The 15,564-nt window shown below is 44.6% G+C and overlaps 1 protein-coding gene across 11 annotated transcripts in view; it reads left to right on the forward strand.

Moving 5' to 3' along the window:
- The first annotated feature begins 2,509 nt into the window (after positions 1-2,509).
- Positions 2,510-15,564, forward strand: part of LOC137792018 (nuclear factor 1 B-type-like) — a 63,919-nt gene continuing 50,864 nt past the window's right edge. For 8 of the 11 annotated variants that reach the window (XM_068587370.1, XM_068587380.1, XM_068587374.1 and 5 more), the window contains exons 1-2: positions 4,024-4,639; positions 7,138-7,669. In XM_068587370.1, coding sequence (XP_068443471.1) covers positions 4,613-4,639; positions 7,138-7,669 — 559 coding nt within the window. In that variant the 5' untranslated portion in view covers positions 4,024-4,612. Of the gene's footprint in view, positions 2,874-4,023; positions 4,640-7,137; positions 7,670-15,564 lie in introns of those variants that run through there. The other 3 variants (XM_068587372.1, XM_068587373.1, XM_068587376.1) reach the window with 1 other exon arrangement.

Here is a 15,564-nt window from a genome sequence, read left to right on the forward strand (position 1 = left end):
GGTGAAAAAAAAGACACTGGTATGGCGCATGCAGCTCTGTCCCACTGGTTTTACTGGGGAATTTCAACAGAGAGCCTTTGTTAATGTCAGCACCTGCTTTTCCTACCATGTGATCAGTATTTTGTTTCACCCAAGAGTGTTGATTTGTTACAATTTGGCTAGCAAACTCTTTTTTTTACTATATTTACTGATTGACCATTTTTGTGGAAGTGTCTTTTTTAAATTTCATTTAGCCTGTTGGTGCCAATATTTCCGCAAAAAGACAAATATAGAAACTACAGTTTGGAATATGCTTGTGTATTATTTGCGTTTTGAATGGCTTAATAAGACCCCTTAAGCCCTCAACAAAAATAATTGCTCAACAATATACAGAGGGCCTCAGGTTTCATGCGCCTGTGGGACCCGCACAAGCAACTCACAGTTCTGTTTGTGACCACGTGGGGGCGGTACATCCACATCCAGAGGGATGGATCCTGCATCCGTGAAGGCGCATGCCATGTGTGCCAGCAGGCTGGCATGGTGTTGGTAAATGGGGGCAGAGAGAGAGAGAGAGAGAGAGAGAGAGAGAGAGAGAGAGAGAGAGAGAGAGAGAGAGAGAGAGAGAGAGAGAGAGAGAGTATAAAGTCAGAGTATGTGACAATGATAGTCTTTCATCTTTCCAGTTGATAGAAATAAAACAACTAACACACTCAATTTATAAGTAAAACATTCTTGCAACAAAAAAAAAGCAATACTACATGTTTACAATGGGTGAATAGCCTGAATTGTCTATTCAGTAACACACACCAGCAACATCAGACTGAATTTAGCCCTGAAACGATCATTGATCAGCCGTTTGCAGCCATTTGTTCTGCAACTGAATGCTTTCTGCTTAATTGTTTTTGGATGTGAATCAAAACGGATCACTAGGTGTGTGTGTGTGTGTGTGTGTGTGTGTGTGTGTGTGTGTGTGTGTGTGTGTGTGATATGAAGATACTGGCCCCGCATGACAGCACTGACATTTTTAGATCGTGAGCACGCTGTGTCAGTGTCGTGATAACGGTGATGGGAGAGCAGTGCAATCTATTGTCCGACTACCCATTCAAGCCATACAATCATGTTGTCTGCAGTGATTGTTCTGGTACCGTGATGGGCTTCCAGTGAAGGTTACTCTTTTTAAACCAGTCAACTACACTGGCAACATTGCGCCATTGCTGAGGCTACTGTACTCCAGTGCTATGAGTGATTGTTATTCCATTACTATCACTGCTAATCGACTGCCATCCGTATTACTCAATGAGCAACACAGCAGCATTGATGCATCAGAATATCATTATATCTTAATTATAATATATTAGTGTGGAACAAAGGCCTACCCAAATTAGTGCTTTCAACACTATTTTGGTTGTATTTGATTGATTAAGGGAAGTACTTTTTTTAATGATAGTGGGAAGTGTGTGATTAACACAATAGAGAGATACTTTAGGGATAATGGAATTTTTAAATAATTACCTGCCTTTATCACAATACCTGTTTGGTCTGAACATAGTTTCTTGACTTGTAAAATGTTTATTGTAAATGCTAGATGTGTGTGGAGAATGTCGGATTGTGGTTTAATACTGCAGTCCTCCTTTTTTGAACTGCAAATAATACAATTCATACTAATAATCATACTAGTAATAATGTAGTTGTAGCAGTAATTACTGCCGTGATTTCCACCGTTAGTCTTTGACCACACAGCCATTCAGGCCGACTGTCCGGCTTTGTTAAGCCCCAATCAGCACGTCAGAGGAGCGGAAGTGAGGGGCCCAGGGCAGCGAGTCCCGGGGCCACTGATTCTGGCCAATGAGAGGCAAGAATCCAAACCCCATTACAAAACCGAGCTGCGTCAAGCTCCGGGGACACAGCGAGATGATCCCCGGGAACAGGGGCAGTTTTTGCTTTCAAAATAAGAGGTAGAAATTGTCTAATTTTGGGATTAACACAATTATGTATTCCGGTTCAGGGGTTTATTATTACACTATTATTTTACTATAGGCCTATTAACAATATTAACACGGCATGGCTACAATAGCCACATGGTATTAGACAGGAAACACACAACATTAAATTATCCAGTGGAAGATATTGGCTGTGTACATTTCTTTGGTGTTTTTTAGGTTAGCCTAAACCAATAATAATTAGATGAAAAAACATGACCAAAGCGAAACAGACTGTTATTCATCTTATTTCGTGAAAACAACATGGGTTGAATCGGACAGTGGTACGACACTTGAGCATAGTTAACGAACAAATGTGTCTATCTTTCATCTATTAACATCAACGTTCATGTCAATTGGCAGTGTATTCATGTTTGATATTGATTGGCGTATTAGAGAAATGGCTCAATCGGTCTTTCTTAAAAAATGGGGGTTTTACTTTGAAATGTCTTACCGGAAATCGTCTCGCTATAATTATATCCGACTTGACGGTTCCTGCTGAGAGCCGGAGGGGCGGCAGTCAGAGAGGCAGTGAAAGTGAAGGCGGAGACCAGCCCAGTGCCGAGAACTCAGCCTCTTCTGGATCACGTTCAACTTCACTGAACAAACCCCAAAAAACACGATCCAAAAAAGTAAGACCTGAAGAGGAAGGAAAGCAAGACTTAAAAAAAAAAAAAAAAAAAAAGACAGACAGACAGAAAAAAAACGCGACGTGCTCCCAACTTCTGTTCACCGCTGCAAAGACTTGTCTTCCGGTGTTGACTTTTTTTTTTTTTTTTTTTTTTTTTTTGCGAGCACCGCAAGAGAAAAACCCTCCAAAGCACAAAGTTGAACGTGAGAAATGTGAAGCTACCGGCTTGTGTGTTTCAACCAGGCGCCAGGATTCCCCATTAATCCATGCAGTACAGTGCAATGGTACGTGAACACGGGTTATTATTGCTTTCCGATGTTGTGATAACGCTGATGATACCATTTGTGATGACACTTATTTTTTATTTTGGTTCAGTTTTTTTTTTTGTGTGTGTGTGTAACTGTCTTGTCCTCGCGACGACTGAGAAATGCGGAGAAGTGGTGGTTGACTTAACACGCAGCGCAGCCCCCTGGCACGGTCGGGCCAAAATCGTAAGGGGACTAAACTTGGCACGGATTCCTCCGGCAGCCTATGTTAACATCCCATTCCCCCCTTTTCATTTTGGGCACATGAACTCTTATGTGGACTGCTGGCAGCTCTGTGCAACACACACACACACACACACACACACACACACACACACACACACACACACACACACAAAACGCACGCGCTGCACTGACAAAAGTAACAATGTTTAACTTCCAGTGTTCCCAAAAGCATTGCCGCTGCGCTGACACACACATACACACCATTACACACAGCCCGGTGTGTGCACGCGGGCTGATCCAGGCTGCCTTCAGGTGTCCAGTTATTCCGTTCACCGTATGGCCCTCGGTACACGGCCATTTTAAAAGTCAATCTTTACACATCATCCCATTCTGTGCACTAATTGTGACTCAAAGTTGTTGTTGTTTGCACATAGAGGAGTGCATGCAGCTAATTCTGCAGTGGCCTCAACAAGAAAATGTACAAATGAAGCTCTTCAGTTGGCAATGCATTCAAATGGAAAGTCACTTTTTTTTTTTTTCCAAATGTGCCATATTCCTTTTCACATAATCTACTTGTTTAGGGACTTTTCAGAACGTTTTAAGGCGAGTTCATTGGCGGCGTCCTTGGAGTGCGAATGACAAAGTAAAAAAAAAGAAAAAAGAAGCTCGGTCAGTTTTATTTTCCTTCTCCTCTATATGAACCACCGACACTGCTGTTGAATGGTCTAAACTGGATGAGGAGTGATCGCATGTTGTTGAGGGTGCCAGAGCTGCAGAAGGGAAATGTCCCTTTTCCGTTTCTATGTCCCCGAAGCACACACACACACACACACACACACACACACGCACACACACGCACACACACGCACACACGCTCGCAGTCAGACACTAAATGTGCTGGAGTGATATGTATGCTGTGTTTTCAGATAGCCTAGGAGGAGAAGAAGGTGCTGGATGGTGGATAGGGGTTGTGTGTTAGAAGGAGGAGGAGGAGAAGGAGGAGGAGGAGGAGTGTGACTGTGTAATTACGTGGGTGAAGAGAGAGAAGAAAAAAAAGTTGGGTCTGATTTGCTGGAATCGCGCAGGACCGAAGGTGCACCGGTCGATTTCACATGAAGTTCGGTGAAAGCAGGGGTGAACATCACACACTCTGTGGCCTCTGAAGCTCCCCACAAGGCTTTCATGAACGAGAGCTCGCCGCACGGAGACGCGCACAGAGCCCGTGTTGTAGCTCGAGGAGTACGCAGCAAGCCCCGTTTGCACCGGCTTCTCCGAGTAGAACTTGGCGCATGTCAACTTTAAAAACTCCTGCATAAAATCTTCTTTTTTTTTTCTTCCTTTTTGGTGTCTGCGGATACGACAATCTTTGGATCGCAAAAGAAACTAACGGATGTTCTTGGATAAGCTCTTATTGTTTTCCGCGGAGAGCTGCTCCACAGTCTTGCTCGGTGCACGTCGGTCCAGGAATGGCGCGATAAAGTGATCAGAGGAATCGGTCCAAGTACATTCACGTGTTGTGTCGCCGTCTCGTCATGTATTCTCCAATTTGTCTCACTCAGGTATTTGTGTCATTTTTTTGAAAAATATATTTTTGATCGTGCTGTGCACATTTGTAATACACATGTTACCGACGAATTGGAAGTGTCGCGCCTGCGTCTGGGTTGTTCGGTTTCAGCTCTGCTGGGGGAAATACTTTCATAATTAATCACAAAATTAAAGTTTGGCTTTGGAAGGGAAAACGTTGCGTTAGAACTAACCCAAATTCAAGTCGCGAATCCAGAACGCACGTGTCTGTGCCACAATTGTGTTGATTTTTTTTGTGTGTGTTTTACTGTCAAGAGCTTAGATTCTAAAGAAAGCTGCTTTCGAAAATGATTTGATTAGCCCTCCGGGCAGTTAAAAAGTCACTGAAGTGCAAATCTTTATGCGCTTTTTGCGTGCGTAAAGTTATGCGTAAAGATGGACTTTATGATAGCATTCCACGACTGTCATTTTAACAGTCCTGGCGCAGGTATGCTAATTTCCTCTCAGGTTTAATTAGGTTATTTGCGTCCTCCAATAACCTCACACACACCTCCCAGCCTGACCTGAGCTGTGTTTATATATATTTTCACGTGTGTATATTTGTATTTCAAGTAAAACCCCTATACTTTTGGGAAGTGGAGTTGGAAGAAGATAAAGCCACTTTCACTTGCAGGGAGATCAAATGTATGATAAGGTTGATTCAGCGGTGGGACAGAGTAGCTGACTGTTTTGGCTGACTCAGTTTTACTGTTTATATTTTACTTGGCATAAGTAAGTGATTGACTGAGATGTGGTTTAGTTTGTACTTAAGAGGATTGTGCTTTTATGGCCCCAGCTGAAGTGCACTGCGTAGGCCCCGGCCAAGTCATTTATCTTTACAGCGTTTTGGCTTTAGCCTGGCTGAAAAAAAATTAACACAATATTTAAAGTGTTTTTGAACAGGAAACTAGGAGCGAAAAGGACTTCAGGAACACTTGCCGCCGTGCACATTTACCAGCATTTATTGCTTACTTTTGTCAGTTTAATTGGCAACGTTATAGAGAGGAGACGACATTTAAGGGAGTTCTCAATTTATTTTATTTATTTGTGCGTCTCTTAATGACTGTGGATGGGTATCGCATCCATAGTAAATATAATACATTTCAAAACCATCTGTAGGGAATTAAATATTTATTCCTGCTGTTTAATAAATGATTCTAATTTGACGTTGCTGTAATGGAGCAGAGTTTTATTGGCCAAGAAGTGCAGACCAGAAATGTGGCTTCTCAGAGCAGCAGCAGCGGCAGGCGCAGATAGGGAGTGGGCTTCTGTGGTTTCCTATCGCCTGCCTGCCTGACTGCCTACGAAAAGAACAATATGTGGTTTAACTCCTCAAACGCGTGCTCCGAAGGGGCCGCTCACACTTATTAAATTTGACATTTTAATGACCTAAAACATAGATGGGTTCATGTTTCCACGTGTCACTCAGAGCTGCTGTAATTTTGGAGTTCTGGATCTTGAATGTGCATTCCTTCACCTGCAGAAAACAAGCATAACTAAGATTGCTGGAATTTGTTAGAGATTTTCTGAAGTATTATTGATGTACAGAGCGAGCCTGCAGGCTGGGGAACTGCTGTAGAAATGGATGAAAAGAAACTCTGTCCCCAAAAAAAAAAGTTTTCTTTTCGTGACTCACGTTTGCTGTAATTTTCCAGTTTAAAAAAGTGGTACAAAGTATAATATACATGATGTACACACCATTTGAAAAGTGAAAATGATGTTGAAAATAGTCCAATTAATTAAATTGAGTCTGATGATTTATCAGAAAAATAAGTTTCAGCATTTCATTTCTTTTAAATGATTTTTTTTTTTATCAAAGGAGCGATGGGGAAATTCTAAAAGTAGGCCATGCTTTACATATTGCTGGCTCAGGTTTTTGGAATGAACCCGATCAAGTGTCAGAACCTCAAAAACCTTGGCATGAACTTGAGATCGCGTCCCAAGTCAACCTCTGCAAATACCTCTCGTGGACTGCTTTGATACGCCGCCCTTCTTCTCCGCCTGCGTCTTTTAAACGCATTCGTAAAATGCATTGAGAACATGCAGACGAGGGCTGAGTTCACGTTGAATGCGAGCAGTTTGATAAGAGCAACGCAGCGCTGAGGGGCCGCGTGCTCCCCGTAGCAGCGGTGGCACGGAGTCGCCGTGCTCAGAGCGCGCTGCCGGACGCGAGTGCGTTCAGTCACGGGGCTCGGTGCTATTGTAGTCCCGGCGGTTGATATAAACAGTGGAATGTCCTTGTCACACCTGCAGAGCACCTGATACATCTAAAATGGTGAAACCAGTTTTTCAATGTGAGCAGGAACGTCTCCGCTGAAAGCTGTTGAAACTGCCGATATGATGTTATGTGACTGATTCTGAGGAATTGTTTATTTTCCGTCTGACTTCCACACGGCCTCAAATTAGTGCACCCATATTCCTTCTTCCGTGTTTATTGGCACGAGTTTCTGATTATTTCTCCCCCTCTCCCCTCTGTGTCCCTTCAACGCTCCAGGATGAATTTCATCCCTTCATCGAGGCACTTCTCCCCCACGTCCGGGCCATTGCCTACACGTGGTTCAACCTCCAGGCCCGAAAACGCAAATACTTCAAGAAGCACGAGAAGCGGATGTCCAAGGACGAGGAGCGTGCGGTGAAGGACGAGCTGCTGGGCGAGAAGCCCGAGGTGAAGCAGAAATGGGCGTCCAGGCTGCTGGCCAAGCTGCGTAAGGACATTCGGCAGGAGTACCGGGAGGACTTTGTCCTCAGCGTGACGGGCAAGAAGCACCCGTGCTGCGTGCTGTCCAACCCGGACCAGAAGGGCAAGATCCGCCGGATCGACTGTTTGAGGCAGGCCGACAAAGTTTGGCGTCTGGACCTGGTGATGGTCATCCTCTTCAAAGGCATCCCTCTGGAAAGTACAGACGGGGAGCGCCTCGTCAAGTCTCAACATTGCACCAACCCAGCACTTTGTGTCCAGCCACACCACATAACAGTATCGGTCAAGGAGCTGGACTTGTTTCTAGCATACTATGTCCAGGACCAAGGTAGGTTCAAGCTCAAGCTGTGTGTGTGTGTGTGTGTGTTTGTTTCACTGTGCGTGTGTGTGAGCTATGTGTGAATGATGGCTCGGCAAGGTCAAGGGTCACATGTGTTACTTTTTGGCAGTCGAGCTGAGACCGGCTGAAATCACCACTGCACTCGGCAGGCAAATAAACACGGGAAACGTGATAGTCAGTCCTGTATATATGCGCGCGTACATTTTTATATGGCTCAAGTATGACTCATTACTAAACAAAAAGAAAGACATTTTTAATGTGTCTTTGCTCTGCTGTACTCCAGCAGCATGTTCAGTAATTACTCAGTATCTTGTACACACACACACACACACACACACACACACAAACAGGCTTCTACAGTTACACACACACTGTACACATCTTCTATTTGACAAATGTGGAAAGTTGTCGTATAGACTGGTTAAATTGAAATGAACCCAGTCGCAGTGTATTTGCCAACACTGAGTCTGTGGACCAGTAACACAGGGTTCTTATAAAAAGCCTTGTTATTACAGTTGTGTTTATTAACAGCATATTTCAAAAATGTGGTTCTCTTTACTATATTAAAAACCAATAACGCTGCCTTCGTCCACCTTTATATATTGTAACATGTCATTTTAAAACGCAAAAATCACCATCAAACAATATTGTTTTAAAATAAGATTTCCACCATTTAAAAAAAAAAAAAAAGCTAATGGCGACATTATCATATTAATAAACGTATTGCTGTAGGTCACATTACAGCTTAGCATTGAAAGGTATGAATAGACCTAAGTAGGGCTTTTTTAAAAAATATTTGCGCAACATTTCAGCATATATAAGATATCGCGTCTGTTATAAATCATGCGTGTGATCGTGTTGGCGCCGAAATCCGGCTTTTCTTAATTCCTGAAAAGCTGGTTTCTTTTACATGAAAGCCTTTTGTGGACACAGTGATGTGCTCGATGTGGAGACTGAATCCTGCGTTTTATTCAGCTCAGTATTTAATAAGAGACTGGAAACAAAATGTGGTGCCAGGTACTGGAATAGGTTTTGACATGCACATTTTGGAATTGGATGTGTTAAAGCTGTTGCCTGCCTTTTCTTTTTTTTTTACAAAGAAGAATGACATTTTTACAATTTATTATTTAATACACAACCAAAATACTGCCATTTACTGGGATTTAGCTAAGGCATTACGATAATTTACAACACTGACAATTTAAGTCAAAATATTTAGGAAAAGCAGTGTTAATTCAAAGAAACTAATAGTGATTTTTTTTACACATATCAGAGTCCACAAGGTAATTAAGGACAGTTGCACAAGTCCAGAAGAAAATGTTAAGTTTGATGCTGTACATTTTCTAAATAACGCTATTTTCTGTGCTTCCGAGATCCATAGATGTTTTTTTTTTTGTCTCCGAATTTAACCTCTCTTTTAAAATGAATGCAAATTAGGTTTGTTGCAGTACATAAATAAATTTACGTTCATGCCCCTCTCAGGGAACTTCCCCTCTTCATCCATTGGAATCTGTTGAAATTCCCTTGTATTAAAATCTACTGAGCGAATGACCACCAATACTTTGCTACTGAGGCAGAAATGATGGTATAGCTAGCTCGTTATCATCAAACCCTGAGCGCCATTTTGTGTTTGATAAGTGCCAGGGAAAGCAGAAGGCACAGCACACAGACAATAATGGTTGCCACTGGCACCGGGGTTGGCATCAGACCCTCTTTTGTGTCTTTTGTAGGATGCCACCGCTTCTCTAGTTTGCATCTGCTGCATTTTTAACTGTTCAGTACCAAGTTGAGAATGGCCCTTTAGTGCACTTCCTTCATAATAGACACCATTTAAATGATAAGGCGGTGCCTTTATTGACGACATTTTACCAGGTTTTTATTTTAAAAATGGGTCCGCCGTGGAGGAAAAAGGCAAATTATTGACGTGATCATTCATTTTAGTGTTTGAAATAAACGGTGGGCATAATGTCCCCCTTTGCCGAAGAATGAATTAGCTGCGATTCAACGTTACATTGCGGATCAGAGCGATTATTTACCGTTGTCCTCCAAATTTCTGTGGGTTAAAACTTTGGCAAATACAAAATAGCATTCTTTTACCGGGATCACCGAGACGGCCGTGCTTTTTTCCCCCTTCTTTTTTCCTCCTGTTTGGTATTTGCAAGCTAAAGCGTCTTTTTCCCTTTTCTTCAAGTCACCAAGCGGTGCCCATCTCCAGACAATGCAGCCATATTGTGGTAGCGTGTGGTGCGCCGCCATTTTGTTTTGCACCGTGCCAGGGAGGCAGGCAAATCACCAGTAATGGTTGTTAGAGGTTTGGAGGTTGGCATCAAACCCTCTTTGTCTGCTTGCAGCATGCCTTTGATTCGTTGGTTGGCATCCGCAATGCAGTGGGCATGTTGGAAAGTTTTTTGACAGTGGCAGAATGGAAGCCGCTGCCTTTGTTCTGCTGCAACTGCACGAAACAAACAAATATACAATCAAACACAAAGAAACTAGCAAACGGCTCCGTCTCAAACAGAATCTGGTATTTGTGGGTCCAAACTGTTTTTTATTATCGCTCCCTCCGTCCTGCGACCTGGCAGCGGCTCCCTTCCGCAGGGTCGCGTAATTGGGATGACCAAAAAAAAAAAAAAAAAAAAGTCGTTATTTCCACAGCGGATTTTTTTCATATTCTTATTGTTTTTTTTTTATCCTGGCAAAAATCAATAAGTTCAAAGTGTTTTTGCTTTGTTTTTCTTTCTGGTGGGTCGCTGCCTGAGAAAGGTCGGCGGGTTGGCAGCGAGTGCGCCGGGTGAATTTAGAGAGGGCACTCAGCCCCCTTGTTCTGGGGCACAGACGCGTTTAGCCAGGCAGAGCCGCAGCACCCATGTGCATGCCCAGATGAATGCCCGCTGGGAAGTGGGCAGGGGGCTGAGGGTGGGGGTTGTGGCATCCATTGTGCCAACTGGCAGGCCGTGTTCAATACAGGGCCCTGGCTTCTCACACACACACACACACACACACACACACACACACACACACACGGCCGTTGTACTCCAATGCACTGTTTTATCGTTATCTTCTCAAGCAAGAAGTGACTTTTTTTTTCTCTCTTCGAATCATCTCCTCTTCTCACCTGGATTCATATTTCACATATTCAGTTTGACAGCTTGATGAAATAGTTGTAGGAAGGCAAGGAGACGATGATCATGTTAGGACATGTTAGGATACCGGAGGACTTGGTTGTGTTTGGCTTTGTTAAGCTACTCATCCCTATTTCCTCATTAATTATAGGAATGCAGTTCATATGAATCTCTCGACCTTGCATATTTCAATGACTTGTTCACAATACATGTCTGCAGTTAATAGAATATAAAAATAGAATAAGATGTGTGATTAAGATGCAATAGCGAGCCCACTGAAGAATTTGAAGGTTACCTTGGACACTGTTATGGAAACGATGTGTACATATTTTGACCTCAATTATTAATTTGTCAGTGGAATAAAATAAAAATGGGAGTAGAAATTAGAAATGACTTCAAAGAATTCTGAGGCATTTTTGAAAGTTGAAATGACTTCACTAAGCAGTGACAGAAGAGGATTGCTGAGGCAGTCCAACGGGAGACCAAAGAAGTCAAGGTCAAGTAGCTTTCCCATTACTCCGGTGCTGAAAGTTAACACGGCCATAAAACATCATTACCTAGACACCCCCCCCCTGTAACGTTACTTCTTTTTCACACTGCCATGATAGTTTGTGGAAATGGATGGATTACCACAAACCTCTGACTATAGGCCGCCATGTTAATGGAGACCTTGTTTTACGAGCGGCCGACTTAACCTCTGGCCCCGGGGTCGTGACCTTTTTTCAAAGAGATGTGACAGGGTGTCCTCTGAAGTGTAATTGAGCAAAACAGATCGGTAAAAATGTGCCGTTGCGGGCCCAGGGCACGTGGAGGAGGAAGCCTTTTTGCCTGGGGGGGTGGTGGAGTGGCGGTCAGGCGAGGAGGCGGGAGGGCATAAGCCCCCCCTGGTTGACCTCCTCTATCAGGGGTCAAACCGCGGCGGCCGCAAGATCACCGGTGGTCTCCTGGCATTTGTTTGTCTCCACTCCCCCGCCACTGCTTCTGGTCTGGCTGGTGGTCCCTTGGTTCACTGGCCTAAGCGAGGGGGAGTAGGTACCACTGACTTCCCACATACCCCCTCCCTCCTCCTCCAGTCCCTCAGGCTGGGTTGTCTGGCTGGACCCTATCTCCAAGGTTGGCCTGCTCCACACTGCGTGGGGTGGCTGCTTGCGTCTCGTTTTCCACCCGGCTGCCTCAGAGGCTTTGGTCAGGCGGCCAGTGCGGAGGCCTGACCTTCTGGGTCACAGTGGAGGCCTGTGACTAAGCACAACATCCATCCCTCCCTCCCCTCATCCTCTTATCCTCCTCTGCCATCAGGAATCACCCCTGCGGCACACTGCTCGGCCAAATGACTCTCTCACTCCTTCCCTCGCCCAGTCGCTTTTCTTTTCACACTCCCTGGCTTTCCCTCAAGCCAGAAACTCTGACCATGACAGCTGTCCCAGGCCCAGGCGCTCGGCCAGAGAGAGGGTGGCTGGGCTCCTGCCAGAAGTGTGAAACAAAAGTTGTTGTAAGCAGACAGCGTTAAGGACACTACTATTTGTCTTCCTGTTTTCGGGCTAAGTCAAGTTATTAAGCGGCCTTTAAATGCAAAAAAAAATCCCGTCGAGGTGATACTCGGGTTGATTCTTTAGGAAGCCGAGTAGAATTTTATTCCTGGACGTGAATTTTAACAGTGAACGCTCAGAACGAAATCAGCGAGGCCGTAAAAAACAACTCCTGGGAAAAACCTTAACCGATGACTCCTGAGCCATATAGAAAAAACCCTCTTCAGACTGAACTGCACAACCCTGTGCTCAGCTTGCATTCTGGCTTCCTTATTAGTATGCAATAGAGCCCGCGGTGTCTGGCTACCTCTCTGTCAGAGCCATAACCTATCGAACACATTCTCTCAATCTAATCCACTTAGAACTCCCTCCCAGCTTCACCGCTTGCCTTATTGATTTCCGCTTCCCACTAAATGTCCTCCCGATCCTTTTTCTCTTAACCCGGGAGCTATTTATGTTTTTGCAGTGGTCTTTCTTTCTTCTCGTGTCTTGTTTGCTTTCTTGTCTCTTGCCTTCTTTCTTTCTTTCTCATTTGCTTACTTGCTGACTTTCTTTCCCTCCTAATGGCTCCCCTCCCTCTGCAGGATCTTCGGTGGTTTGTGATCTCCATCTGACTTTGTCCTGCCTCCCTCTCTCCCCTCCTGTTCTTTCTCAAACACTAACCTGGGTGCAGTGCAGCCAGGTTGCCTGGCTCAGTATGAAGCTTGTGTTATTAGCAGCGGGGTTTTGCTCGAGCAAATACCTCAAGGCTTAAACAGGCCGTGTTACCTCCTTGGCCCTCTTTTGTGTGCCATGTGTACATAAATCTCCATGGAAACAAGGCAACTCGGAGCAGAGGCCACTGAGAAATGTGGATTCCTTCTTTCTCAACAAAATTTACAACTCCCTCCTTTGCTCCGCTACAGTGTGTTTAATTTGCTTGTGTCACAGTTTGCGCTGTTGCAGCCGTCAGAAAAATGGGACAAGGCCTTTCTTCTGCATTCTAAGGCCCGGCATTGTGTTGAAAAGGCTTTTCTTGTGTATTTCAGCAGGAGACTCAATTTTGCGTTTGTAGCTGCACTTGGTTAAGGACTGCAGTTTGTGTCATTAGTCTATGGTTAAGATCTCAGCTTCACCACACTTTCCCAGGCTTTTGGGGAGGACCCCAAATGCATTTCAAATCCCCCCGAGGCCACTTGACTGGAGGGCCGGCACCTCCCACTCCTCCCGGATAGATTCCCCACCCCCACCCTGTCTGCCGTCCCTCCCAAATGAAGACAAATGGGTACATTCACCCCTTGTCCCAGGCACTACACTGTACCTCACTGTCCTGCCTTACAAAGCGGGCCCTCCCTGTTGCCTGAGTTTCTCCATCCAATGACTGCTCTCTCTTCTTTGCCATCGCATTAGCACTGCAAGAAAAACTTGCTGTTGGCCCATCTGCGTGCTCGGCTGGTCATGTTAGACGACAGGGGAAGGGGGACAATGCGGTTCACAGAGGAGAATTCACGTGAAGATGTTTTTTGACCTCCCATTTTTTTCTTCAAGTCAACCAGAAGAAAAGCGCCTTCAAGTACCAGACTCAGACTTTCATGCAAAAGCCAGTCCCCTTCACCCAGGAAGGAGCCTTTTGAACAACCAATGAAGGGAAGAAAAAAAAAAACGGGAAGGGGTAGTAGGTGGGGTGGGATGGGGAACTTTGGGCAGGGACAGACAATCAGAGTGGTTGCCCAGGAGACACTAACTTCTCTGTGCAGCAACCCCCTCCCTGCTTTGCCCCATCAAAGTCTTTTCAGTCCAGACAGGGTCGATCAGTGGCCCAGAGTGATGGTTGTCTCTTCTTTTGTCCGGCGGTACAGTACGGCCCATCACTGTGACGGCTCGACAAGACCTGAGGGGGACAGAAAAAGAAAGGCCCGCCATCGCAGCGCTGTGCAAAATGTTCTTTTGGGTGGGCGTGTTGCTGTTTGGGGTGGTGGGCGAATCCCCCAGAGGATTTCATTCTAATGTCAGTGCAGCGGGTCAAAGAGGGGATATGGTGTCTGAGGCTTGGGAATGGCCTGCTTGGGACGGATTCATCAGAGCCCCATTGAGTTGTCAAAGCTAGCCAAAGGGCTTCCACTCCTCCCTCACATATGTCAGGTTCACTTCTCAAAAAGCTCCCAAATTTAGAAACCACCTCTCCATCAGCTGAAGATCCCATTTACTCAGTGTAATAAACAATATATCCCCCAATATGGTTGTTTGTTTTTATTGACCCATGCAGAAAAGCTACAGAACAGCAGACAGTAGGAAAATAAGTAATTCACATTTTTAGCACTTCCATAAACATGTAGTCTTTTATGAGGGACCGCGTCTTTGAGCAGCGTTGTATGTGATTAAAGTGAGTAATATAGACGGGAGCGACGGCAAGAGAGGAAATATGGACACATTGTTGGTTGGAACAACATGAAACTTTCATATCTCAAGATCACCGATACTGCAGGTGTTACAGATTCTATACAGCGGTACTTCCTCCATTGTGACAGACATAATTTCACACTGCCTCTTTCCATCAGGTCATTAAAACAACAAACGGATACAGTGAATAAAAGGAGGGAGGGGGGGAAGCTCCCTTCCCATATATTTCTTATGTGATTTCTACAGAAATAGATATGTGAGAATTAAATGTAGACATGGCATGAATCCAGTATACACAACCAGCAACTTAGATCCCAAACTAACATATATTGCTAATGTTAAAATGCAAAATGGCACTAGATTTGAATTTAGATTTTTGGATGAGACTCTTGCGTCTGTGTGCCATGATAAAATTGTCTGCTGCTGTGTAACTACATGTCCGGTACAGTCTGGACCCCGTAATCAAAGCCTGCTGCAGCACAGGCTCATGTAGGATCCGGGTCCAGAAAGCTCCAGCAGTGGCCCCGTTCTCTCCACTGGCACAAGACTCCAGCTGCTAACTTTGCTGCACTTTTGGAAAAAACATTCCAAAGTGCTAACACACACCCGGGGACACATGTTCACAATCACACGCCCGCAATACATGGGAGTGTAGAAACCCATATTCAGATTAATGCTCACCTGCACTTCAGCTCGAAAAGAGCTGCATTTAGATCCAGTGAGCCGCAACTTCTCCCAATAACAACAGAGCTCCGTCATCTGTTGGGGCGAACTTTGAAAGTGAGAGTGCTTTTAAAAGCTTGTTCCGGATTTACCGAGTCAAGATTGTAATTAGGCCTCCAACATGTGCGTAGAC

The sequence above is a fragment of the Clinocottus analis genome, unplaced genomic scaffold (assembly GCF_023055335.1).
Source record: "Clinocottus analis isolate CAN_PGR_092001 unplaced genomic scaffold, fCliAna1.0.p SCAF_21, whole genome shotgun sequence".
Lineage (NCBI taxonomy): Eukaryota > Metazoa > Chordata > Actinopteri > Perciformes > Cottidae > Clinocottus > Clinocottus analis.